This window comes from Rhinolophus sinicus, chromosome 4, assembly GCF_057876585.1.
Source record: "Rhinolophus sinicus isolate RSI-liver-muscle chromosome 4, RSI-T2T, whole genome shotgun sequence".
NCBI classification, from domain to species: Eukaryota; Metazoa; Chordata; class Mammalia; order Chiroptera; family Rhinolophidae; genus Rhinolophus; species Rhinolophus sinicus.
The window spans coordinates 98,938,091-98,966,071 of record NC_142504.1 but is presented as its reverse complement, the minus strand read 5'-3'; the positions used below and the strand labels follow the sequence as shown (position 1 = coordinate 98,966,071).

Below are 27,981 nucleotides of genomic sequence, written 5' to 3'. Positions count from 1 at the left end.
GCGTCGTCCTCCACGCCCCGCCCCCTCAACTTCCGGCCCGGGCTGACCACGCCCACCTCCCTCACCGTGGTTGTGTATTTGCGTCATCTCGGTGTGCAGATGTCCAGTCCCGAGTGTCAGAAAAGTCTCAGGCGGGGAGGAAGGGGACCATGAGTTACCTGTAGCGGGGGAACTTAGAGGCCAGGGAGAGGATGGAGAGGGGAGCGTCAAATCATTCTCTCGATATGGAAACAGAAGTCAAGTTTTTTAAAAACATCGATGGGGGAAAGAAATCGACAGGAACGCTCTTTTCTGCAAGACCCGTCTGGGGTGGAGGGGTGTTTGGTCCCTGTCCGCCACGGGATAGCGCGGCGACGGCATCACCGGGAGGCAGGGGAGAAGAGCCCGGCGGCGCTGGCGCAGGCGCAGGCCCAGGCTGGCGCCAGCCGCGAAGTAGGTGAAAAGGCAGGGGCGTGGCCTCGCGGGCCGCTGCGCTCTCTTAAGGCCCGGGTGGCGGGGGTGGCCTCTGAATCAGCAGAGAAGCCCCGAGCTGTCTGACCCGCGCCGCCGCCATGGCTCTGCTCCGAGGTGAGCACCGCGCCGCGGCCCCGCCTCTGCTCGCCCCTTGCGGTCTTGCTCTCCTTAGGCCAGATTTTGCGTCCAGTCTCGGCAGAGATCTGGGGGTTGCTGGGGTTACAGTTCAGTCTCCTTAGCAATAAAGGGAACTTCGAAAACAACAGCCCGAAAGGATTGTTTGGGTTAAGGAGAAAACATGTTTGTAAGGTACTAGCACCAGTGATTTAGGTGCGATTTGCATTTGAGAGTCCAGACCACGGTTTGCTCGCTTGCTTTCTGACCTTGGAGGTCATTCCCCTTCTTCGCGTAGTTGTGACCCACCTAGTTCAGCGACTGGAAAACGGGCGGCGCCATGAGCCCAAGGGAGCCTGGGACGCCGGGGTGCATCACAAAGGAGCAAAGCTGCCTTTCGGACTCGTTGTTGGGTGGGGTTGGCAGGGCTCGCGGCCTATTGACGTTCTTTTATTAGAGTGCCAGGGAATTTCTGCCCGAGTGACCTGCTCCCCCAAAATGCTTGCTGGCATTGTATTGGAAGACCTGCCGTACTGTCTCCCTTCCATTCTTATGCGTGACTCTGGGAAAGTGCGGTCATTACGTGAATTCTAGGATTACTAACTTCATTTTAAAAATTACGTAAACTCCCTTTTCATAACCAATGGGCACAGTCCAATTGCATTTTAGTTTTGAGAGCAACAGAGTTCATCCTTATTATATGTGTCCTTTGAAACACATTCAATTAGAACATTGTATGTCAGGTCCCTGAGGCAGGAAAATGCTCGGCAGGATCCGAGAAGCAACATTCTGGTGGTCAGGGGCCCTGTGGGCTCTGAAGGAGGTGGGATTTTATTCTAAATTCAGTGGAAGGCAATAGAAGACTTTCAAATATGGAAACGACAGAATGTAATTTCTACTCTGTCCTGATTTCCTCAGGGCAATAATACTGTCTATGTAGCAAACAGGAGGATTTAAGACCATTTAAGAATCTATTGCAGAAGTCCAATCAAAAGATGATGGTTTGGAGTGGAGTGGGGGACAGTGGAATTGGGGGGAAAGGAGGAGGGGTGATGAGATAGATTTGGAGATGGATTTGGTAGAACTTGGTGCTAGGTGGCAGGTCAATGAGAAATGTCAAGAATGATTTCAGGTTTCAGATTTGAAGAATTGTGTTCATACTGCCACTTACAGAGTGAGAAAAATGGGGGAAAGAATAGATTTGGAAGAGAAGATTGAGGCACAAGTGGAGATGACAAGGTAGGCAGTTGGATGGGGTTATCTGGAGCTCAGAAGAGCCAAAGTGGCATGTGAACAGTTCAAGTGAAAAGTAGGTATTCTGAGACGAAATGTAATGCATTCACTTTCCTACAGTTAGATTTAAATTGTCAGTGCTTTTTCCAACTCTGAATTTACTACATTTACTTAATAAACAGCACATTGATTTTTTTTTTGACAAGGTGTTCAAAAAATTCAATTGATTGAAAAGCTGCAATGGAATGAGAATCTTTATTAAAAAGAAATGATATTTTTATGATTTTTCTGTTTAATATTTTATCAGTGGTTCTTACCATTTTGTTATAATACAGACCCCTCTGGAAAATTGATGAAAACTGTGAACCCAGTAAGGGAAAAGAATATACATCAACACCTAGGAAGTGTGATAAAAAAATTATATATATATATATATATATATATATATATATATATACACATATATATATATGTATATATATGTGTATATATATATATATATATATATATATATGTATATATAGTGAATGTTTAAATTTAAAAAAAATTATTACAGTTGTCAACGAAAAACATCCAGCCTAAGAGGAAGCTTATAAGAGTTTATTTGAGCCAAACTGACAATTGCCAGGAAGCAAAATCTCAACGGATTGAGAAAAATGCTCCGCGAAATGGCCGTTTGCAGCTTATTTTATACATAAAGTCAAAGGAGGAAGGTTACATGAAATCCATTGGTAGATTAAGGTGGTGGGAGAAAGCAAAGTGGGGAAATCTCTGGGATTGAATAAAAGTAAGTTGGAGAGACAGGTACTTATTTTACACAGGTGTGTGCAGGATAGTTGACAGTTCGCTTTTTGCAGCACATAGAGATGGTAATCAGGAGACAAGCTTAATAATGAGGGATTTTGCAGTTTCCAGCTCTGGTCCACAAAGAGGATTACTGATATTTTAAAGGTGTCATCTTAGGTGCAAAAAGACAACAGGCAGGCTCACTTAAAGGCACAGATTAACTTCATGAAGGAAGCTAAAGGAGACTTCCCGCCATGTCCCACTTAGTTATGAAATTTTTTATGCTCACGCCATCCTATGGGGTTATTTTCAATCTCCTGAGCTTGTCAGGTTTAATATGTGGTCCCTTTTCCATCCACGCAGTAAAAGACACATTGCCATTAATCCCCCTCAAGATACTCCCCCTCGCTTCGAACACACTCATCCCATTGTTCTTGCCACTTTCTGAAGCAGTTCTGGAAGTCCTCTTTCGTGTCTTTAGTTGCGCTGTTGTGGCTGCCTTGGTGCCCTGAATGGATTCAAAATGTTTACCTTTCATGGTCATTTTGACTTTGAGGAAGAGCCAGAAGTCGCAGGGTGCCAGATCTGGTGAATAAGGTGGATGAGGACATACATAATGGTTTTGTTGGACAGAAATTGCCATACCAGAAGCCATGTGTGACACGGAGCCTTTCCTTTTGTGATCACAAAACACAGTGAATACTGCTGCCCTCCAAGGGAAAGGCAGGATCTTCAATACAGAAAGCAGCGTGTTCACTCTTAGTAACAATGTGTGACAAGTTTCAACTTGTTGGCTGCAGTCAGTCAGGTGTGAGCTACAGTTGAGAGAAGTGTTTTATTTTTTTATTTTTTTAAAGATTTTATTGGGGAAGGGGAACAGGACTTTATTGGGGAACAGTGTGTACTTCCAGGGCTTTTTTCCAAGTCAAGTTGTTGTCCTTTCAATCTTTGTCGTGGAAGGTGCCGTTTAGCTTTAAGTTGTTGTCCTTTCAGTCTTAGTTGTGGAGGGCGCAGCTCAGCTACAGGTCCAGTTGTCGTTGCTAGTTGCAGGGGGCACAGCCCACCATCCCTTGCGGGAGTCAAACCGGCAACCTTGTGGTTGAGAGGACGCACTCAAACCAACTGAGCCATCTGAGGCAGCTCAGCTCAAGGTGCCGTGTTCAATCTTAGTTGCAGGGGGCGCTGCCCACCCTCCCTTGTGGGACTCGAGGAATCGAACTGGCAACCTTGTGGGTGAGAGCCCACTGGCCCATGTGGGAATCGAACCGGCAGCCTTTGGCGTTAGGTGCATGGAGCTCTATCCGCCTGAACCACCGGGAAGGCCCGAGAGAAGTGTTTTAAAGTGTGCCATAAATCATCCTCCGTCATGATAATGCTCCATGTCACACATCACTTCTGATATGCGGCAAAAAAGTTAAAATGATTCAGGACATCGAGGCAGGCATGAGAGCGCAACTAAAGACACTCACAAAAGAGGATTTCCAGAACTGCTTCAGAAAGTGGCAAGAATGATGGGTTAACTGTGTTCGAAGCGAGGGGGGAATATTTTGATGGGGATTAATGGCAACGTGTCTTTTACTGTAATTTTTTTTTATTTAAACATTCACCATAATGTTTGATTACACCTCATATGTTAAGGAAGTATAAAGTTTATAAATTTGTGATACAGTTTACTATGGTGTTAGACCTAGGGATATTTTTACCTGTTTGCCTATTTCACAGATGAGGACACTGATGTCCAGAAAGGTAAAATGACTTGTCTGTAATGACAGGGGTAGGTAGGGGCTGTGACTACAACCCAAGCCTTGAGCTTTCAATACCGGCAGCAATTGTAACTGGCTAGTTAGAATACATATAGATAGGCTTGTCTCTAAGTAGCATAACAAGTGCTTGCGGGATTAGTGGATAAGAAAGAACACTTGACTGATTATTGTAGGGAAAATGACACTTTTAAATGGGAGCAAAGCTGACTTTGGTAAAGATTATCATTATCAGATTTCTGTCAACAAGAAGAACCAATGCCCCAGTTTTCTACTAGCACCCATCCCAGTGTTTGGTAGAAGGATTGCACCCAACAAATACTAGTTCTCTTACTGATCTCTAGCTTTGTTGGGAATGTTTGTGTATCTCTTCAAGACAGTTAGTCAGGGCTGCCAAATTACTTTAATCCTGAAACAGAAATGGATGCAATAGTAGTTTTCCTTCATTTGTCTTAGTTGCTGTCTATAGTTGCTCTAATTCAATGAGTAAACATTTACCTAATGTTATTAGAAAGGAAGGCAGAATTCCTGTTTCTCTTCTAGTGTTGTTTGTTCTCTACAGTCACATCAGCCATCTTGGCAGGACTTTTCTTGGTATTTCTGACCACTACACTCTGGATTAATGTCTTTTCACTGTATTTCAGTTTTTGGAAATCTTTAACTCCTAACATTCTTTTTTTAGACTGTAAATTTCTCAAAAGTATGAATGAAAAGAGAAGCTGAGATTTCTTTTTTTTTCTTTTTTTTAGGATAGGTTTTGTTTGTTCCATGGAAAGAGATCACTAGCATAGACGGGGGTTATACTTAGATACAATAGTAGTGTAATGTTTGAGTGATCTCAATTAGAGCTCAGTATCTGGGCACAAATCTATTGTTTCAAGTTCCATAGTTTCTTGACAAGATGGGGAGATGTGTGCTCAGATTGTTTTGGGAAGACTTCGTGTGTGCAAAGATTTTCAGTTATCTAATTGAAAATTGTATTTTACAAATGAGGTTTCACAGTGAGATTATTTAAAGCATGTTAAGAGTCACTAACTAATCTATAATTGCTGACAAGTCTCCTCACTGCAATAGGTGTGTTTATTGTTGCTGCTAAGCGAACGCCCTTTGGAGCGTATGGAGGGCTCCTGAAAGACTTCACAAGTACCGACTTGGCTGAATTTGCTGCCAGGGCTGCCTTGTCTGCTGGCAAAGTCCCGCCTGAGACGATTGACAGTGTCGTTGTTGGCAATGTCTTACAGGTTAGTGGGGCAGAGGATGGTATTCGTTCCTGTTGCTTCCTTTTATCAGTTTCTAAACATAATTCCTTTAACATGTCAGAATGCTGAATTACTTAATAATAGTTAAAGGTATTTATAATTTGAGTAATCCTCTGACTCCAGAAACAATGATATACATAATTCAAAGGAGCATATATTCTGGAAATTATATACGAGGGGTGCCAAAAAAACTATATACACATTTTAAGAGGTGTTATCTATGCATTACTTTTCGAAGTTGAATTGAATTAAGGTAGCAATGTGTAGTATGATGTCTGCTCAAAAGATGGCGTGAATCAGATAAATGCCAGCGTCACCATGCGACAGGCAGGACAGGCAGAGAAAAGGGTGGAAGCACCATTGTTGTTCGAGGAGCACAAGACCATTTTGAAGTGGTATTTGAAATTCGAGAACATTGTGGAAGCACAATGACAACGGGGGCATAAGTGTGCACCAGAACCTCCAACACGCCCAACAATTGCACGCATTCGTGATAAGTCTGAGATGCGTGGTGCTGTGTGTGACGTGCACAAGGGAAGATCCGGGAGTTGTCGTGCAGCAACACATCCTGATGCTTCTGCTCTGGTGTTAGAACAGTTCACACACTCACCACAGAAGTCTACTGAACAGTGTTCGCCGTCATCAGAAGTGTGTGGACACTGATGGTAACCACTCTGAGCACCTCTTGTAACTGCAGACGTCAAACGTGACTTCTATTCATCTTTTGTTATCAGTATATATTGACTATTACAATTTTAATACAGTTTTTTCCTTTCTTAAAGTGTGTATACATTTTTTTGGCACCCTCTCTAATTTGGGGTATATTTCTTTGCTTCTTAGTGTTTTTTATTCACCCCAGTTTTATCGAGATATAATTGACTTACAGTATTGTATTCATTTTAGGTGTAGAACATAATGATTTGATTTATTGCTTCTTAAATAGATTAATTTCCTTGACTTATTTGAAGTTAATTGGTTCTCTTTCTCTACCCACCTAAGTAGCATAACAAACCCAAGCAAAAAAGTTAAAAAAAAAATAGGGCAGTATACACCCTAAAGCCTGTTACTTTGATGGACCAATTTTTCATATTTCATCAAATTTGCTTTAGCTCTCTGCAATAAATGCTGTTGTTATTATTGGGGTTTTTTTAATGTTATTTCTTTCCTTCTTACTCAAAGTGTGGTCCTTGGACCAGCAACATTGGCTTCGTCAGGGAAATGCTTAGAAATGCAGAATTTCAGGCAGTTCTAGACCTGTTGATTGCGAACCCACATTTTAGCAAAATGCCCCAATATGCATTTTAAAATTTAGGAAGCAGTGCCCTAGTCCCACCTCACCCTCCTGACGAGCTGGTCATCTCTCCCCTCCCCGGGTCAGCAGGTCTCAGCCTCAGTTTCACATTGTAATCATCTGGGTGCTTTTAAAAGTCCCCTGTTATTCTCAGGGGCTGCGTTCCAGGACCCTCAGGGGATGCCTGAGACTGCAGATAGTACCGGACCCTATATATACTATGTTTTTTCCTATATGTACATACCTGTGATAAAGTTTAATTTATAAATTAGGCAGTTTCACGGTTCAAAGATTGGTTCTTACTGTAGGTCTTAGCAACCTCAGCTATGATTTCTTTTTCTCTCCTTAAATCGAGAACTTTTCACCTTTTCACTTAAAGGAAGCACTTCATGGCTTCTTTTTGGCACATCCGAATTGCCAGCATCACTACTCTTGTGCTTTGGGGCCATTATGAAGTAAAAGGCGGGTGACTTGGACACAAGCACGGCCATACCATGACAGTCCCTCTGATAATCCAGACGGCTGCTATGTAACTCATGGTGGGAGAAGCATATACAGTGTGGGTATGCTGGGCCAAGGGAGGATTCCTGGATGAAGTGGATGGCATGAGATTTCATCACGCTACTCAGAATGGCGTGCAGGTTAAAACTTAGGAATTACTTACTGCTGGAATTCTCATTTAATATTTTCAGACTGCGGGTGATCTTGGGTAACTGAATCCGCAGAAAGCGAACCTGCCCTTAAGTAAGGGAGGACTGCTGTAACTACTGATGTCCATGCCCTGCCTACAGCTTTTCTGGTTTAATTGGTTTTTTTAGGAGCTTTAGCCTCAGTATGTTAATAGAGCTTTCCTGGTTTTTCCAGTGTACAGCCAAGGTTGAGAACCACATCTTCAGATACTTCCTCTGTTAAGGAACAGACTACTCTGAGGTAGCCTATTCCATTTTTAAATTGCTCTAATTGTTACAAGTTTCTGTCTTCTACTGAGGACTTAACATAAGGATTTCTCATACTTAGTATGTTTAAAAACCTATAGACCAAATTACAGTTTTTATTCAAGTCATAAACATAGGTATTATATGAAATATGCTGTAGCTGTATGCATTATGTCCGATCTTAGAGCCATATAATTTATAATTTTTGATAAATTGCCAACCTTTCCATGTATTTTGTCCTTAATTCCTAGATTTATAGAGAAAATTCTTTGTCTTTAACCTCTGTTCCAGACTTCTGCAGATGCTGTGTACTTGGCAAGGCATGTTGGATTGCGTGTGGGAGTCCCAAAAGAAACCTCAGCTCTCACTATTAATAGGCTCTGCGGCTCTGGTTTCCAGTCCATTGTGAATGGATGTCAGGTATGGGCAATATTGTATTTAATTCTCTGAAATATGTTAAACACTATAAGAGGAAATGCCCCACTGCAATATAACACTGTACAGTTTTATTTATAGTGCTTATTAAGAGAGGTCAGTATTTGATTTTTCTTGGAAAAATATTCACAGGAAAAAAATAGTTCCTTAAAAGCTAATAATGAACTTTGAAGATATTATACTAAATGGAATAAACCAGTCACAAAAAAGACAAATACTGTATGATTCCACTTAGTGAGGCATGTAAAGGAGTCAAATTCATAAAGACAGAAGGTAAAGCGGTGTTGGAGAGAGGGGTGGGGGGTGGGGAGTTATTGTTCAATGGGTACAAAGTTTCATTTTGGGAAGATGAAAGACTTGGAGATGGAGAGGTTGTACAACTATGTGAATGTACTTAATGAACTATGCACTTAAAATTGGTTAAAGTAGTGAAATTTATGGTATGTATATTTAATCACAATTTTTCAAAAAACGAATCATGACTCATTTTATTAAGGGCTTCCTATGTGCCAGACAGTGTGCTAGATTGACATTCAATATCTCAATCTTCACAATCATTCTATGAGGCAACAGCTGTTATTCCTGTTTTATAGGCAAGTAAACTAATTAATAAAGCCAATAAAGTCTTAGAGGCAGAATTTAAACCCAGGTCTGTGAGGCAGTTTGAAATACTGAATAAAGACTATGAGATTAGGAAGAGAGTTGGAGAATTTAGGAGATGATAAGAAATGTATTTTATAAAAAGGAACTAAATGTTACTGTTGGTAGAAGTACAAACTACTATGACCTTTTTAAGGGATAATTGGGCACATCAATTTGTTCCCTTGAGCACAGGGAAAAGGCATACCGTGAAATCTAATTTTATTTGTCCATCTTCATTTTATTACGAAATAAAATAAGCAGACATTTTGTAATGAATAAATTATTTTCACATTAACTTATTTCTATAACAATATATCATATGTAGTCATCCTTATTTTCCTAGCAATCATTTTAAACATTAGGCCTTTGGAGGCCTGTGATTTTCTTCTTTTCTGAGAAATGCAAATAGTAGGAAGAGTTGACAGAATGAAATGGATTCTTTTTAAGCTAGGATAGGTTAGTTATTAGATTTACTATTAGTTTACTGCTTAACACATACTTTTTAATATGCACTTCTGTCATAATAAAAGGGTTTTGTTGTTGTTCATTTGTTTTTAAATAGGAAATTTGTGTTAAAGATGCTGAAGTTGTCTTGTGTGGAGGAACTGAAAACATGAGCCAGGCTCCCTACTGTGTCAGAAACACACGTTTTGGAACCAAGCTTGGATCAGATCTCAAGGTTGAAACCATTAAACTGGTTAACAATTATTTCTCAAGCTATTATACTAATAATTCTAATAACACCATTTTGGGGAAAGAAAACTAAGTTTGAAACCAATTTTGTTAATAGGGGATTGGCAAGATATGATTTGAAATTTGTAAGCTAGTTCAAAACGCTATTTTGATTGTTAGTTTTGACATTTTAACCCACATAAAATTAGACTTTATCTTAGCATCTTAGCACAGCTCTGGTAGTAGAATTAACCCTTGGGGAGATGGAGGAAGGCAAGAAGCAGATCATAAAGATAGGCAAAGGCCGGATTAATCTCTCTACTGAATAATTAGCAAACCAAGTAATTAAATCTTTACCATGATTTATGGAAGTTTTATTTCTGGAGCAATCTCCAGAATTACCAAATGGATTTCTTTTTCATCATAGAAAATATTCTCTTTGAATATAGAGTATATTGTCCCAGATCAGTCAGACAGAAACTGATCCTTACACTTCTGGGAGCTACAGCATGAGAATGATAGTACTGATAAAGAATGACAGATAGCATGCTGTCCTTCCCATCTGAAAGGACTAATGACATTTTACATTTTTAACATTTTTCTATTGTAATGATTAATTTACACTGTTCACCTGGTTTCTCACCTGGCCTTTTTGAAAGTTGAAAAGAATAAGACTTAGTAAAGATGAGATTGTTTTACACACCACATGTATTTGAGAAAATCTTTGGAAAGAAAAGTCAGTGACTCAAAAGGTGATGAGGCAATCTAGAAGAAACAGATGTGGCACGTCTATCAGAGATTACTAATTGGACAATACGTACCAACTTTTTCTGTCACTCAAGAAGCCTGCCCCACCTTCTTTTCAACCTCATAGTAACTGATGGAACCAGCTGTTCCTATCACTTGAAGGCATGGGATGAAAAAGGAGCACAGATCTACTCTTTCCTACAGAGCGCATAACCGTGGTTTACAAAGGTGGCTATAGGGAAACAATGCATGAGGAGTCTGTTAGGTTTCTAACAAAATGAAACCTTGAAGGTTTTTGATTGTAGGATAATTTCTTGTGTTCTCACCCTGCACATTTAGCACTATTGGCTCTCTTTAGAGCCCCACATTTAGAGAGAGAGGAGAATGTGTCATTTTATTATGTCATTGGATGTTTTTTTAAAATGTCTCAGAACCAAATATGAATAGTAATAATAGTAAATACTACCAGAAAGTTTAATTTACTTTTGTTTATTGGAACTGTTAATTATGTAAATTTGAAGAAATTACAGCATATTACTTTCAAAAGATATGCTTTAATAAATCACTTTATTATTCATGTCTTTTAATAGCTCGAAGATACTTTGTGGTCAGCATTAACAGATCAATATGTCAAAATCCCCATGGCAATTACTGCAGAGAATCTTGCTGAGAAACATAAAATAAGCAGAGAAGACTGTGACAAATACGCCTTGCAGTCACAGCAGAGGTGGAAAGCTGGTCAGTAAAACCAGATATTATAAGTATTCAGAGAAGAAAGACTTTAGAGGGCTGGGGGAATAGGTAAAATTGGTGAAGGAAGTCAAAAGGTATAAACTCAGTTATAAGATAAATAAGTCATGGGAATGTAATACAGCATGATATAGTTAATAATACTGTATTGCATATTTGAAAGTTGCTAAGAGCAGATTTTAAAAGTTCTCATCACAAGAAAAAAAATGTTGTAACTTCCACCTGGTGACAGATGTAAACTAGACTTATTGTGGTGATCATTTCACAATATAAACAAATATTGAATCATTGTGTTGTACACCTGAAACTAATGTGTTATATGTCAATTATACCTCAATTTTAAAAACTATAGGAAAGATTTTTATCATTTCAGATAATGATTATATAACAATATTGGTTTAAAATCATACCTTTTGAAAGTCACATTTTTCATCATTCCTTTGTTTTTAGATGATCAGGTATTAATGATTGCAAAATTAACTGGGAAATTCTCTTTTGAAATGCATCACTACTTAAAAAGTGGTATTGTTAACTGGCCCTATCTGTATACTTGAATTTTTTCCCCGCACTGGGACTGTTGTCAGTAGAACACTCTGAGGGCTATGATACACTCTTACCAGAGCTGATGGCTCAGTGGGCTGCTGGGACAGAGAGGATGTCCTCCTCCATAAGGCATATTATATTCACAGGGAGGGATGTTATGTTTGGAATACCCACTGGGTATCCTTTTCTGCCTCCCACTCCATTCCTAGTTGAGAATCATTGCACCTGACTCAGGCATAGAACCAGTCCAAGTGGTGCCCTTGTCTAACACTACACGGTGAGGTGGAACTAGTTCGAAGTGAGCGACGTGACAGCAGTTCTTCCATCAGTACGGTGGATTGAAGAAATTTGTTAGTCTTCTGAAAACGACTTTTGAAATTAAACTATTATAAACCAATGGAAACTCTTATTTAAGATTTTAATATTTGCTTGGAATAGTGAGGATAAAGTCCATCTCAGCATTTCAGAGGGATAAGTGGAATGGAGCTGATGACATCCAATTCATTCTCTGTGATTTTTAGTTACACATTTAAAGTGGAAGGGTGTTAGTCTAGAGGTCAAGACTTATCAGTTCTATTTCTAGTTTTGCCACATACACATTACCTGACCTCAGTCAAGTCATTTATTCACTGAGTATCTGTAAAATAGTAGAGATAAAAAATATTTGCCTCCCCTATTTCTTTAACACAGTTGTTGTGAAAACCAAATAAGGGAAATGTGTAGCCTACTGTAAAGTGATACCAGAATTAAGGTGGTGTTATTACACTTACCCTATTTTTGAAGCTTTGGATTACTATAGTCCACTCTAGTCAGTGGAAGTATATAAGGAGGTGGAAGTAGGTAAGCTGTTTCATTTAGAACTTCATCAATAGCTGACGTAATTTCTTCAGTTTGCTTGTCATTAAATTTCAGTCATAAATTACTTGGTGACATAGACAACTTGGTAACTTTCTTTTTCTTCTTGTGCTAAGAGCACTTAACATGAGATGTACTATCTTAACAAACTTAAGTATGCAATACATTGTTGTTGTTAACTTGGTAACTTTTTAATTACTTCTTATCACCCCCAGAGAAGTTTAAAAAGGGCATTAAAAACATTTAGTGCCATTACATTTGTACCTAAATAAAAACTGCTAACAGTCTAGCAGGACCTTATAAAACATTGTAGTAAAAAAAAAGGAAATCAGAATTATAATTTTTAAAAAGTACAGAATGCATCTGCATAGATGCACAACAGTATATTAATTCCTCCAGTAGGCAAGGTAAATTATATAAGTAATAAAGGCTCATATTAAAATAGGCTGTGAGGAAAGGGTAGACTAGAAATGAAATTGAAGGGTATGGTTGATTTAGTTCCTTTTCTTGTTTTTCTTCTTTTTTCCCCATTCTTACGATAGTCTTTTGACTATTTCAGCGAGTGATGCTGGCTACTTTAATGATGAGATGGCACCAATTGAGGTAAAGACAAGGAAAGGAAAACAGACAATGCAGGTCGATGAGCATCCTCGGCCCCAAACAACCCTGGAACAGTTACATAAACTTGCTCCAGTGTTCAAGAAAGAAGGAACCGTTACTGCAGGCAACGCATCGGTAGGTGGCATCACAGATTATCTTGAACTCTTCCTGATGTGTTCAATAAAAAATAATCATGTGGTATCTTTTAGATACTTTTCATGCGAGTCTTTAGCCTACACTAATAGTGTTCCTATTCTATTAATTTGGGTTTTCATAGATCAAAACAAAATACTTTAGCCAGGGGTCCTTATATAATACTTTTCCAATTTCTTAGTCTTTTCAGAATGTGAGAAGGAAATCTACCTGGTTTATGATTTCAGTTTTCGTCTTTTTTTTTGTTACTATGTTTGTAACTCATTTATATTTCTCCTTACATCTACCCACATCTGGATCTAAGCTTTTCCTTGATATTCTTTCCAATTTTCCCTTAGTGAAGTTGTATTCTGTGCCTAAAACAATCTCTAATTGACCAGAGTACCACTAGTACTATTTGTTGCAACCCACATTAGGGCACTGCTTCCTATGTATTGCCATAATCCTAATAATACTACTCCATTAGTTCAAACTTTGACTTAACTGGATTCTGTTACCCTCTAGTTAATCTTCTGTTTTTGTTTCCAAGGGAGTATCTGATGGTGCTGGAGCTGTTATCATAGCTAGTGAAGATGCTGTTAAAAAACATAACTTCACACCACTGGCAAGAGTCGTGAGCTATTTTGTGTCTGGATGCGATCCCTCTATTATGGGTATTGGTAAGTTTGTAGTAAAACAGACTGGTTCTGTTATATTTCTGGAGATAGGTCTTCTTTGGCATTTTGATTCCTGAAACAGTAGCCAAATCAAGGTCACTTACAGAGAAAAGGAGATTGGGAATCAGTTTTTTTAAACAACTAACCTTTAGGAAAAACTGTTAGTTTCAGTAGGAAAACCAAGACCATGTAAACTCCTGAGCAGTAATCATGTCTCGTTGTCCATTTGAGATATTTAAAATTAACACACAGAAAATAATAGAGAAGAATTACAAGGTACTGACAAGATAAAAGAAAATGTGAGATAGGAGAAATTATGTGGCACAATAGAGAGGCTGTATGGAGAAGATAAACATCTTGCTTTGTGTTTTACCTGTGGTCATTGTTATTATATCTCATTTAGTCCTCCCATAACTCAAGTAAGGGAGATTTCTTTGTGAATGAGAAAACTCAGGCTTTGGGAGGTTGTCTTATAAAGCTCCAAACTGATAAGTGATGGAACCAGGATGTGAATCCGGGTCTCTCTAATTCAAGTGCTGCTCTTTTCACTGTTATCTCAGGAACTCAGAGTAATACTCACCTGCCTCAGCAGGAAAATGAAGAATTATGAACAGTGTATCTCTACTGGCAAGGTACTAAGGAGAGAAGGTTTCTGACCCCCTGCAAACATGGACAGTCTTGGCTATAAAAATCTGAATTAGAAGTAGTTTTTTGCTGGATGCGCTCCTACGCACCACAGATGATGCTGAATTTTAATAGTTTCTGTCACCATTCTCGGGGGAAACAGGGAACCAATTAAGTACCTCACAAAAATAAAATTGGTGCCCAAAGGTTTTGATCTATCCCATCTATTCCCTCATACTCCAAGGAAAAGCTTGCCCTGGGTATAGATTCAGATTCTTGACAAGTCCAAAGATTTTGCTGCGAGCTTAGTTAGGCATTTTTTGACTAAATTGGTTTTTGAATAGGTCCCAGAACAGAAGGGGGAAGACCTGCCTTTCAGAGATCCTTCAGTGTAAGCCCACTGGTCCTACTCAAATAGTACCACTTATGCTGATTTGGGACTAAGTTAATACCCATCCATATTGGCTGACGTGTCCTTCAGAGAAGATTTATCTCTATAGAATTTCTAAGAAAGAAAGCTGGCATGTCCACACCTTGTCATCTTGCACTGTATTGCAAATTATGTCAACCCAAACTGCAGACTATGGAAACACCTGTTAAAAGTTTTTTTGTTTTTTTTTCCTATGTTATGGTCTTAAAAGCTTATTAGCTTTCAGCTACCCACTATCAGCAAAACATAGCTTTTGTCATGCAGTTGGAAGGTAGCTTAAATAATTAAGTATCTATATATTGGTGTGACATTTGTCACTTTGGTACCTAGAACAATGGTTCCCAACCCCAAATGATCGTCAAAATTCACCCATAAATCTTCCCCACCCCACCCCAAACACACACACAAGATTTTGTTTCAGCAGATCCAGGGTAGAGCCTAGGAATACAGGGTTTTTTTCAATGTACCTAGATGGTCTTGATGATCTATCAAATGTATCTGATATCGGTAAATAGTTATTTTATAGTTCTTTTTCAGTTTAACCTCATTTAGTAGGTTCTGATACATTAACATAATCAGTGAGCAAAGAAAATGCCTTCCTTCTATTACAGGGTCTGGATGTTTGCCCTGTAGCACAATGAATGCATGTGGAAAGATTATCTTTTTTCCTCAGGGCTTGACCAGAACTACATATGCCAAATGTCCCACAGTGTCAGATGTCCCCTTCACCTAGACAGCTCGTCTCAGCTGTAGTATGGGATTAAACAAGGTAACTCCATGAAGTGCACTGGATGAATAAGCAGGGGGAAATAGACTATTGAGTGTCTGGTAGGGATGTAAAAGCATTTCTAAGGAAAGTTCCTCAGTTACACAGTTATCCAACATGTAGCAATCCTTAGCCCTGCAGAGTAGCTGAAGAACCAGAAAAAGGAGGAAAGCCAGGACTTGAAAAGAACAGTAATGGCTCTGACAAAGGATGCAGTTATGGAAAGAGTGCCCCCTGGAACTCTGTAGGGGTGGCAGTGGTGGGGGTTGGTGGGTAGAACTTTGAGCCTCTTCAGCTGGAGCAGCTCTAGCTTTATTACTGGGCTTCACTTGTAGAAAGGATTCCAATACTTAAAAAGTAAAAGGTTAAAACCCAACTCAGAGAACTTCTGATGAGAAGCTTATAGTCCCAAAAGGTGCCCGAGGTCACAGCTATTAGTGTTTGGAGCCAGGACTAGAAATAAAACCTCCTTTTCCCAACAATACCTTCCCAAATATACCTTCCCAAGTCCCAGTAAATAACAGAGTGGTATGGGAACTGTCCTTTTCATGTAAGTCTCCCATCTAGGATTTGACTGCATAAACAGCTTTTCATCTTGGTCCCATTTTCTGTCTCTTTATTGTCACGTCATTCAATAGTATGTTTTAAGGGTAGCAAGATTTCAAGCTACTAACAACTCACATTATTTCCTCCTTACTTACCTATTTAGTAAAGATGGAGAAATTTGACACATAAATAAATATAAGATGAAATTGGTTTTTGTTCTAACGTAGGTCCTGTCCCTGCTATCAATGGGGCACTGAAGAAAACAGGATTGAGTGTTAAGGACATGGATTTGGTAGAGGTAAGTGTTCTACTTTTTTACAGTATGAATAAACCACCAACTTCTATAGCATAAATGGCTTCAGTTTAGTATTTTATAGCTCTTTTTGTTTTAGAACTATTAGCCTTTCCAAATGATGCGCTTCTAAATAAGTATTACTTTTTCATTACATGCCTTGTATTGTTACTTTACCTGATTAAAATGTTTTATTTACATTTGAATAATTAAAACACCCTGATTTTTCCTACTAAAGTATAAATTCCTAGAAAAATCTTAGGACCTCTTAAGACTCGACTACATTTTAGACTATTAATGTGCTTGTTGAATTGAAATGATTATTGTATAAAATAGGTAAGAAATAAGTAACGTTAATTGTATTTTATGAATTAAAGTGAAAAAAATAAAAGAATTGACCTAATTCTGGTTAATATAGCAAAATAGGTAAATGCTGTGCTTGCATCTTCTCATGACCACATCAGAATTACAACTAAACTACAAAACAACCATCATTGAGAATCGTCTGAAGTCTAGCTGAACAGAAGTCCTACAACTAATGACATATAGAAGAAGCCATGTCGAAACTGGTAGGAGGGGCGGAGATGTGAAATGGGCAGGTCCCACACCTGCGTATGGCAGTTAAAAATCAGGAGGGAGAGCTTGTTTGTGGAAGCACCCCCTGACAAGCGAGGTTTCCCGGCCCCACACCAGGCTCCCCAGACCCAGGTTCTAGTGCTGGGGAGAGAGGGCCCCATAACTTCTGGCTGTGAAAACCAGTTAGATTATGGCTGAGTAAGACAGATTGCTGCTGGAGTCCCAGGCACTGCTCTTAAAGGACCTATGCATGGACTTACTCATTCACAGACTCGCTCTGAGCTCCAGCACTGGGGCAGCAGCTCGAAAGGTATCAGGGACATGCAGGGAGGAACTGAATTGTTTGGCTTCACTGCAAGGTCTGGAAGGACAGCTTTCTCCCAGACAGAAATGCTGGCAGAAGCCATAGTTTTTTTGTTGTGCTCTCCCCGCTTCAGTGTTCAGACTTAGAGGATGCCATATCTGAGTCTCTATCAACCTAGCTAACACCATTAGTCTCCCCTTGGTGATTCCCTAAGACCCTGCCCCACGCAACGTTCAGGCCCACCCAAGCCATTTCCAGTGGCTTTTCCATACAAACAGCCTGTCTTGGCTCATGCTGTGGACTTTCCTAAAATGTCTCAAAGGTTCACAAAACCCAAACAAGTAGCATCTGGCCTCAGTATGCCCTACACCTCTAGCTAAGCATCCCCAAGCCCAACACTAGCAGCAGCTGGCCTTGGTTTGCACCTTAGCCTCTCCCAGGCACAGCAGGGTGGCAGCCATCGGTGTACTGCTTTGTGGCTCATTCCAGGAAGCCCCAGGGCTGGCTTCAGATATAGTCAGAGCACCACCCAGCTGCCTCCACAGGTGACACACCCAAAGGGCAGACTGGGCAGGCACCAGAGCCCTGCTAAATCAAATCCTTCTCCGTAGGGTCAGGCCCTGCACAACAGCTCCTCCACTGTAGTCACAGACAATCCTCAAAAGAAATCAGCCTGAGAGTCAATCCCTTCCATTGACATGCAAACAGCAACCAAGGCTCATCTGCAGCAGGAGAGCATATGCAACCCACACAAGGGACACACCTGGAGCACCCAGCTCAGGTGACCAGAGAGACTGCACCACTGGGTCCCATAGGACACCTACTACATAAGGCCACTCTACTAAGACCAGGAGACATAGTAGCTCTACCTAATACATAGACAGAAACAAATACAAAGAGGCAGCCAAATGGGGAGACAAAGAAACATGTCTCAAATGAACAGAACAAAGCTCCAGAAAAAGAACTAAGCAAAATAGAGACATGCAATCTACCAGACGCCGAGTTCAAAACACTGCTTGTAAAGATGTTCAGTGATCTTAATGAGACCTTCAACAGATAGGAAACATAAAAATGGAGATAGAAACATATAAAAGAACCAATCAGAAATGAGGAATATAATTACTGAAATAAAGAATACGTTAGAGGTAATCAACAGTATATTACATGAAGCAAAGGATTGAATCTGTGATTTAAAAGATAAGGTAGCAGAAAATACCCAAATAGAACGCAAAAATAAAAAAGAATCCAAAAAAATGAAGATACAGTGGTACCTCGGTTTTCAAACATCTCCGTTGACAAACATTTCAGTTTACAAATGCCATAAATCTTACGGATCTATGGTATCATTAGATAGTAAAATTCATGCTAAATTTTCAGTTTTAAGGGTTGATTTTAAAGGTCTGGAATGGATTAATCCATTTTGCATTACTTTCTATGGGGAAACCGTGCCTCGGTTTTCAGACGTTTCAGAACTTGATTGGTCTTCCAGAATGGATTATGTTCGAAAACTGAGGTACCACTGTAGTTTAAGGGATCTCTGGGACAACATCAAGCATACCAACATTCACATCATAGGAGTACAAGAAGGAGAAGAGAGAAAGCAGGGGATTGAAAACCTATTTGAACAAACAATGATGGAAAACTTCCCAAACATGGCAAAGGAAATAGAGACACAATCCCAAGAAGTACGGAAAGTCCCAAATAAGATGAACCCAAAGAGGCCCACACCAAGACACATCACAATTAAAATGCCAAAGGGTAAAGACAGAATCTTAAGAGCAGCAAGAGAAAGGCAGTTAGTTACCTACAAGGGAACTCCCATAAAAGAGTAGGCTGATTTCTCAAAGAAACTGCAGTCCAGAAGGGATTGGCACGAAATATTCAAAGGGATGAAAAACAAGGACCTATAATCAAGATGACTACCCGGCAAAGCTATCATTTAGAATCGAAGGACAGATATAGAGCTTCCCAGTCAGGAAAAAACTAAAGTAGTTCATCATCACCAAATTAGTATCACAAGAAATGTTAAAGGGACTTCTTTAAGTAGAAGGGGGAAAAAGATCAAAATATGAATAATAAAATGGCAATAAATACATATCTATCAACAATTGCTTTCAATGTAAATGGATTAAATGCTCCAATCAAAAGACATAGGGTAGCTGAGTGGATAAGAAAACATGACCCTTATATTTGCTGCCTATAAGACACTCAACTTCAGATTGAAAGACAAACACAGACTGAAAGTAAATGGATGGAAAAGATATTTCATGAAATTGGAAATGAAAAAATCTGGGGTAGCAATACTTATGTCAGACAAAGTAGATTTTAAAACAAAGGCTATAACAAGAGACAAGGACCCAGTAATCCCACTTCTGGGTATTTATCCAAAGAAACCCAAAATGCTACTTCAGTGGGATGTGTGCATCCATACGTTCATTGCAGCATCATTTACAATAACCAAGGTGTGGAGGAAGCCTGGGTGTCCATCAGTGGATGAATGCATAAAGAAGAGGTGGTACATATGTACAGTGGAATATTGCTCAATCATAAAAAAGAATGAAATCTTGCCATCTCAAACAACATTGATGGACCTAGAGAGTACTATACTAAGTGAAATAAGTCAGAGAAAGACAAATACCATATGATTTTTAAAAAACAAAACAGAAACAAGCCCACAGGTACAGAGAACATTTGATGGTTGCCAGATGGAAGGGGTGTTGGGGGTGTTGGTGAAAGAAGGGGAAGGGATTAAGAAGTACAAATTGATAGTTACAAAATAGTCATGAGGATATAAAGTATAGCATAAGGAATATAGTCAAGAATATTGTAATAACTTTGTATGGTGTCAGATGGGTACTAGATTTATCACGGTGATCACCTCGTAAGTTATATAAATGTCTAATCACTATGTTGTACACCTGAAACTAATATAATATTGTATGTCAACTGTAATAGAAAAATAAAACAACTATTTGGAAAAAAAAAGAATTGACCTAGTAGAAAAATAATATCTGGTACAAATCTAGAAGTTTCTGGCCCTCCCCTCAAATTAAGACATCCCCCCACCACCACCACCAAACTTACTTTGGCTCTTAGCTGTGGCCTGATTTGAGATGCACGTATCATAATTTTTGGCATTGAAAACTTAAATTTAATGGTAAAGTGATTTTTTTTTTTTTAAACGTTGGTTTAGAACAAAGGCATTGCAAGTATTTAGCACGATTAAAAGAAGGGATAGAGAAAATACTTAAAGATAGATTATATACATTCTACATTTTGGGACTGTTTGAAAAATTTAGGTAATTAAGCATATGCCACTTGACATTGGTCAATAACTAAGATAACAGGAAATATCTCATTTAAATTGATTGAGGGCCTTTTCACTCTAGGCACTTGTGTGATTTCCTCTGTGGTAATCGCTCACGCAGGAAATCAGATAAATGTTTTATCCTTAAACCTCTTCTTCCATTCTTAGGCAACAAACAGTTCAGAGCCTCAAAGTGGCTGCTTAATTACCATATTTGTATTAGCAAATAAGTACCACTAAATTTCTGACTTTAGATTTCACTCTTAAAATTTGGAATATGTCAGCTCTTCAAAGCTTTTCATAATCTTTCATAGATATAAAAATACTCAAGGAGATAACTCTCAGCACCCTTAATGTGATTGTCTTTGGGATATTTGATGAGCACGTGGTAGTTTTTCCTGGTTTCAAAAGCCTAATTTCACAACATATCCTAAGTCTCTTAGTACCTCCTTGAGCATAACTATAAAATGGAAAAATAATGTTGAATCTAAGGACAAATAGGGCACTGTCTTGGGAGAGCACAAAATATAGTAGGAAAGAATACAAGACTGGATTTTGATCCCAACTCTAAAAGTTACCTTAAAATCACTTTTCTTATCTATAAAATTCTCTAGCTACGATTATATGAAAATACAGTGCTATAAACTTGAAGTAAGGTATTTTCTCATAGCCAGCCTTGTTAAGTATAATACAACAATATGATATTTTTCAGTTCGGCCACATTTCAACACAGTAACCATACTTATGTATCTGACTCAGAATGTTTCTTCTTTGTTGTCAGTCTCTTGGAAGTATGGGGAGTAGTAATAATCGTAACCATTTATTGAGTGCTTACTATGTGTCAGGTGATACACCAGCCACTTAATACACATGATTTAACTTAACCTTGGCAATAATGCTTAGGATGATACTACTGTCACATTTTATTGTTGAGGAAACTTGAGTTTCAAGAGATTAAAGAACACGCATACAGCCAAGATTTGAACCGTACATCTTGCTCCAGAATGTGTGGGCTCTAGTATCCATTTGTAATATTACTGAGGATTTCTTTTCTCTACAGGATGCATTTGACTTAAAGTCGTGATTAGTAAATATACCCATGTTCAAACCTAATATCTTTACAAAGAACAACTAAAGATAAAATAACCTTGCAAAATAAGGAAAAACAGCAAAATTAACTCTCAGTGGAACTGGACAATTCTCAATTAAAAATCAGTTTGTGAATAAGGATTTTTATCAGTGTTTCAATTGTTTTTAAGGTGAATGAAGCTTTTGCTCCCCAGTACTTGGCTGTACAGCAGAGTTTGGATCTTGACCCAAGTAAAACCAATGTGAATGGAGGAGCCATTGCTTTGGGTCACCCATTGGGAGGATCTGGATCAAGAATTACCGCACACCTGGTCCATGAATTAAGGTACTTGCTAGAAATTGTTGCATTTCAAATTCTCCTCTTTTGTAGAAATACATGGATTTAGGTTTTCCCAGCACAATCCCACATCTTTTCCTCTTCCTCAGATCCCCCTGTACTGCTTTTCACCAGGAATAAGTTACTTGGGCACCCCTCTTCAACTGACCTTGTAGGTGACCCAGTAACTCAGTAGTGGCTCTGCTCTGGGGCTGTGCGTTCTTCCTCGTGTTTGTTGTGTGTTCACTGAGGGGCCAGCATGCGTACGGCCCCCTCCCTGCGCTAGTGCACAGCGGGGGCACATGATGACGTCCTGGCTCTCATGGCACTTACACTCTAGTGCCAGCTGTGGGAGGAAGATAAAATAATTTCAGAAAACAAAGAACATACTGAAAGGTTTCTCACCTTGTTGCTGTCGTTTAAGAAACCGAAACAATCTGACAATTTGAATCTGAGCTAAGCTTTTCCTTTACTGTTCCCAGGGTTCCAGGAAGAGCCTTCTGTGTGTTTGATACTTTTCAGTTTTGATAGGAGAGCTTCTCCTTCTGGTACTGTGTATTTTTGGACCATTTTGCTCTGTTAGTAGAAAAAATTGCAGATGAAACCAAATATGTCAAGTCAAAAAACCACGCTGGCTCCCTGTTAGGTTAAGGTAAATGGGACTTGTATCACTTAGTGATTTGTTGAGTCAGAATGAGTGATTGACGTGTACAAAAATAATTCCTGATGGTTTATTCAAGGTCATTCCATCAGGACTGAGGAATGAGAACAGATGGTTCTTTAAAGGAGACTAATTTTTATGAAAGGGACATGAAATGTTTCTCAATTATCTGCTTTTCACATGGATAGACTTCGCTAATTACACTTATTCTAAGTTGCCATAAAAATCTAAAACCATGTAAAACCAAAGGGGTGAATGTTTACTCTCCCTGCCTCAATTCCCTGTTTGTCTCAGTTACCTCCTACCCCACTCCTTTCTCAGAACACACCTAAATTCGTACGTATGTTTCAGCCTCCCTCTTCTGTGTTACTATTTTTTTCTTAATAATATTCAGCTTTCCAAATTCTCCTGTTCTGACTATAATATTGAGGATTGAGGAACATATTGAGATGATAAGCTGAATGAGAATGAATAATACAAATGTAACCATTAGTGATCCTATTAAATTAATTATCTAATCAATTCTGTTAACTATGTGAGTAGATTTCAGCCACTGCTTTTTTCCCCAGGCGTCGCGGTGGGAAGTACGCAGTCGGATCGGCTTGCATTGGGGGTGGCCAAGGAATTGCAGTCGTCATCGAGAGGACAGCCTGAGGAGAGCAAAGTCCACCATGGCCCACTTTCACTTTCCTTGGCCAGGCTACCGTGAACCAGGTGACCTTCAGAGCAGCTGCAGAACCGGCCACGGCCTTCCCCTGAAAGTGACCAAGGCAAAAAAAGATGCCAGAGTAAGTTCTCTCAAATTTACACCAAATACGATGTATTTCTGAACTAAAATCAAACTATAGAAGGCCTTAAAAGGAATTGTATCCTTGCCAAATAACCACCACTTATGCCTTAGATAATATGATTGCAAGGAAATTGAATAAATATTGCCTTAAGCTCAGCTAATTCTCTCCTGTCATTTCTTGTATTTTTCTATTTTTTCAATTGTGGTAAAATACACAAAACGTAAAATTTCCCATCTTCAGCATTTTTAAGTGTACTGTTCAGTGGCATTAAGTACACCCAAGTTGTCATGCAGCCATCACCACCATACTTCTCCAGAACATTTTTCATGTGCAAAACTACTGTAGCTATTAAACAATTCCCCACTCCTCCCTGCCTGCAGCCCCTGGCAACCACTATTCTACTTTCTGTATGTGAATTTGACTATTCCAGTTACCTCATATAAGAAGAATCACACAGTATTTGTCTTCTTGCAACTGGTTTATGTCACTTAGCACAATGTCCTCAAGGTTCATGCAAGTTGTAGCCTGTGTCAGAACTGTCTTTTTTTTTTTTTGGAAAGCTGACTAGTATTCCATTATACATATACGCCACATTTTGATTAGCCTTTCGTCAATGGACATTCGGGTTGCTGCCATCTATTGGCTATTGTGGATAACGCTGCTGTAAATAAGGCTGCACAGACAGCTGCCCGCGGCCTTCCCGTCGGCATTTTTGGGTATAAGCCCAGATGTGGAATGGCTGGATAATGTGGTAATTCTGTTTTTAATATTTCGAGGAATTGCATTACTGTTTTCCACAGCAGTTACACCATTTTACACTCCCACCAACAGTGCACAAGTGTTTCAGTTTTTCCACATCCTTGCCAGTACTTGTTCTTTTCTGCTTGTTTGTAGACATCCTAGTGGGTGAGGTGATAGCTCATTGTGGTTTTGACTTGCATTTCCCTGAGAGTGATTTGAGCATTTTTCTGTGCTTATTGGCCCCTCAAAAATCTTAGAGAAATACCTATTTTAAGTCCTTTCCCCATTTTTTAAATTGAGTTATTTCTTTGTTGTTGAGTTGTCTTATGTTATTTTCTCAACTATTTTGAAAACCAGTTTAATTTGTGTGTGGAGTGATGTTCATAATTCATTCTGAGATAAATGTCCAAGGAGCAAAATTACTGAACTTAGTCTTGATATTAATAAATGATGTATTAGATTGTTTTTCCCTTGAAGGAAGACAGTGCTGATTATGTATTTTAACGCTTCAAATACAGGTGAGCAGGAACATAGCTTTCTTAAGGAAGATTTATGTTCATTTCAAGGACCATAGTTTCAAATGGAAAATGTGACGTTGAGAACAGGCTAGAAGTCAGGTCTCAGAAGAAGGCATGTGAACCCCGTTCTCTCCCACCAGCACTTCCCAATAGTCAAAAAGGAGTGTTGCCACTAATGTCTGTTACGTGGCCAGGTCGGGGAGCTGAGGCAGTAGAAAGGAACTGTTCTAATTCACTGAGCTTATGCTAAAATTTGGAGAAGCCTGAGTGCCATCAGGGCCACAAACTGAGAAGACCAAAGTGTTGCCAGTTTTTCTGAATTACGTCCTATGCTAGTTTCTTTTCTATACACATCCTTAACCTAGTGCTTCTCAATAAGGGACAGTTTTATCCCCAGGGGACATTTGGCACTATCTGGAGATGTGTTTGGTGGTCATGACTCAGGAGAGGGTGCTCCTGGCACCTCGTAAGGAAAGGCCAGAGAGGCTGCTACACACCCACAATGCACAGGGAGGTGGCCACAACAGAGAATTATCTGGTCCTAAATGTCAAGAGTGCTGCTGGAGAAAAATGCTGCTTTAACCCTAAATCCACCCCTCCCCTTCTCACTTTATATACATACACACACATACGTTTTAATAGAAAAATATTCAGCTTTCCGAATTGTCCTGCTGTGATTACGTATAAACCAATATTGAGGATCGAAGGAAAGGTTTGCAAGGTGAGGTGAAGGGGAACAAGTAATATCATTCCCACTGACTGTTACGAATTCTTCAAAGCATAAGCTCCTTATAAACGCAGGGACGTCATCCCCACACCGCACAGATAAGTGGTGTCTCTCTTGTGCAACGGCCTCGCGTCCGGAGTGGGTTAGTGGGCTCACTGCCCTCAGTGCTGCTTCCAGACCAGTCGTCGCCTGTGTTTGGCAGAACCCTGTGCTGTTTGGAGGTTTGTGCTGAGCAGTAATTCCACCCTGCCACTCTCTTTATTTCCATCTACTGGCTTCCAGCTCGGGTCCTGTCCTCCAGTGACGTCATCACTGCCTCCATCACCTTTTTTTTTTAAGTCGTCATTAGATTATGTCTTAATTCTCAGAAACTTGAGCATCCAATTAATAAAGGACCTCTCAGTTCCATGACCAAAAAACAATGACTTTTTCTTCATTCTGTATCAGACACCTCCCTTGGTCGCATCAGCAGGGATTGTCATTGAGCAAATAGCTGCAAAAGCCCCGTCGTAGAGAATCTCCTGGCATAGTCCTTAGCTAAGGTTTACCATTTTTCCGCATAAAGGTCTTGTGTAGTTTTACTTGAATGAGATCTTTTTTCTATTTTATTTTCTGTTAGTTATTTCTAATGAAGAGCTTTTAGATATTACGTATCTAGCCAGCATGCGGAACCCTGGCATTAGTTCTAACGTAAACAATATCTACTTTTTTTTTTGTTGCCTTTTTGCATTGGGCTGGGGCCTCTTAATGCAATGTTGGGAGGGGGGAAAAAGCCAAACCTTGAGAAGGTTCTTATTAGTTCCCGTGATTCATCATACAATAGGTGTCAGATAAATGCACTTCATCAAAATAAGGAAGTTTCCTTTTATTCCTAGTGTTGCTAAGAAATTTATGAGTTCACTCATTCTTCAAGCCCCTCTGACTTTGGTATTGCCACTTCACCCATCTTACTAATGTCACCAACCGCCTTCATGTTGCCAAATTGAATGGAAACGTTTTTGTCTTCATCTTATTTAACTTCTCCAAGCCATGACACGGGACCCTCCTCTTGCTCTTCTTTTGCAGCTATTCCTCCACTAAACCTCCGCTTGTGAGTTTCTCAGGGCCAGTCCTCGGTGTGTGTCTTCTCTTCCCGGGTAATTTCTTCCCTAGTCCCATGACTCATCACATTTATATCCGGCCCTGGTCTCTACCTCCAGATTCCATATCTAACTGCCCTCTAGACGTTTCTCTCAGACATCTCCATCTTACACATGGCCCAAACAGTAATTTTTACCTCATTCAACCAACTCCTCCATGAAATCTTTCCCTTCTCAATTCCGGTAGCTCATGTCAGACATCTGGGAGTTTCCTTGATTCCACCCTCTCCCTCCCCCCTCATACCCAGTCTATCGGGAAGTTTTGTCAATTCTCTCAGAACATACCTCAAATCCATCTACTTCTGTGTGCCTGTACCACGGTCGTCCAAACTACCAGAATCTCTTGCCTGTTCTACCATAATAGCCTACCTCATTCTTGCCTCGCTTCAATCATTCTCTAAGAAGCTGCCAGAGACATCTTATCTCACACTTGGAACAACATCTAGATTTCTTACCTCCGGTGGCCTGTGCATGGAAGCCCTCAATACTGAGCGGTCCAGCCCTACTTCTCACTAACCTGGTCTCAGACCACTCCTCCAGCTCCCTGTGTGTCTGTGGGCCGCTTACAGGCCATACTGTTTCTTTTTATTTATTTATTTATTATTTTTTTAACAGGACTTTATTGGGGAACAGTGTGTATTTCCAGGACTTTTTTTTCCAAGTCAAGTTGTTGTCCTTTCAGTCTTAGTTGTGGAGGGCGCAGCTCAGCTCCAGGTCCAGTTGCCATTGCTAGTTGCAGGGGGCGCAGCCCACCATCCCTTGCGGGAGTCAAACCGGCAACCTTGTGGTTGAGAGGACGCACTCCAACCAACTGAGCCATCTGGGAGCTCAGCGGCAGCTCAGCTCAAGGTGCCGTGTTCAATCTTAGTTGCAGGGGGCGCTGCCCACCATCCCTTGCGGGATTCGAGGAGTTGAACTGGCAACCTTGTGGTTGAGAGCCCACTGGCCCATGTGGGAATCGAACCGGCAGCCTTCGGAGTTAGGAGCACGGAGCTCTAACCGCCTGAGCCACCAGGCCGGCCCAAGAACATACATTTTTGAAGATAGCCTAAAAGGAACCCATTGTGAATGAGAAGTGATTGAAATAATTTTAGTGAAGGAAATAATAATTCTCCTTTCCCTTTCTCCCCATCTCATTTTTTATTTTTACAGTGACTCCTGGGTTTTCATAAATTGAGTTGACTTGTAGTAAGGAGCCCTCTGCACCAGTGACAAGAGCCCCGGGGTACTTTCCCCCCAAGGTGGTACCACAGGCCTGTCCTGCCTTGGT

General features: G+C 39.9%; 1 protein-coding gene across 1 annotated transcript; it reads left to right on the top strand.

Annotated features, from left to right (window-relative positions):
* Nucleotides 1-97: 97 nt before the first annotated feature.
* ACAA2 (acetyl-CoA acyltransferase 2) lies at nt 98-23,741 on the top strand. The gene is made up of 10 exons (XM_088797983.1): nt 98-567; nt 5,421-5,587; nt 8,123-8,251; nt 9,471-9,587; nt 10,918-11,065; nt 13,035-13,210; nt 13,758-13,887; nt 16,478-16,548; nt 21,989-22,143; nt 23,365-23,741. Exons 1-10 carry the CDS (start codon nt 552-554, stop codon nt 23,447-23,449), a joined length of 1,194 nt encoding a protein of 397 aa, XP_088654109.1. The 5' UTR covers nt 98-551; the 3' UTR covers nt 23,450-23,741.
* The last annotated feature ends 4,240 nt before the right edge of the window (nt 23,742-27,981 follow it).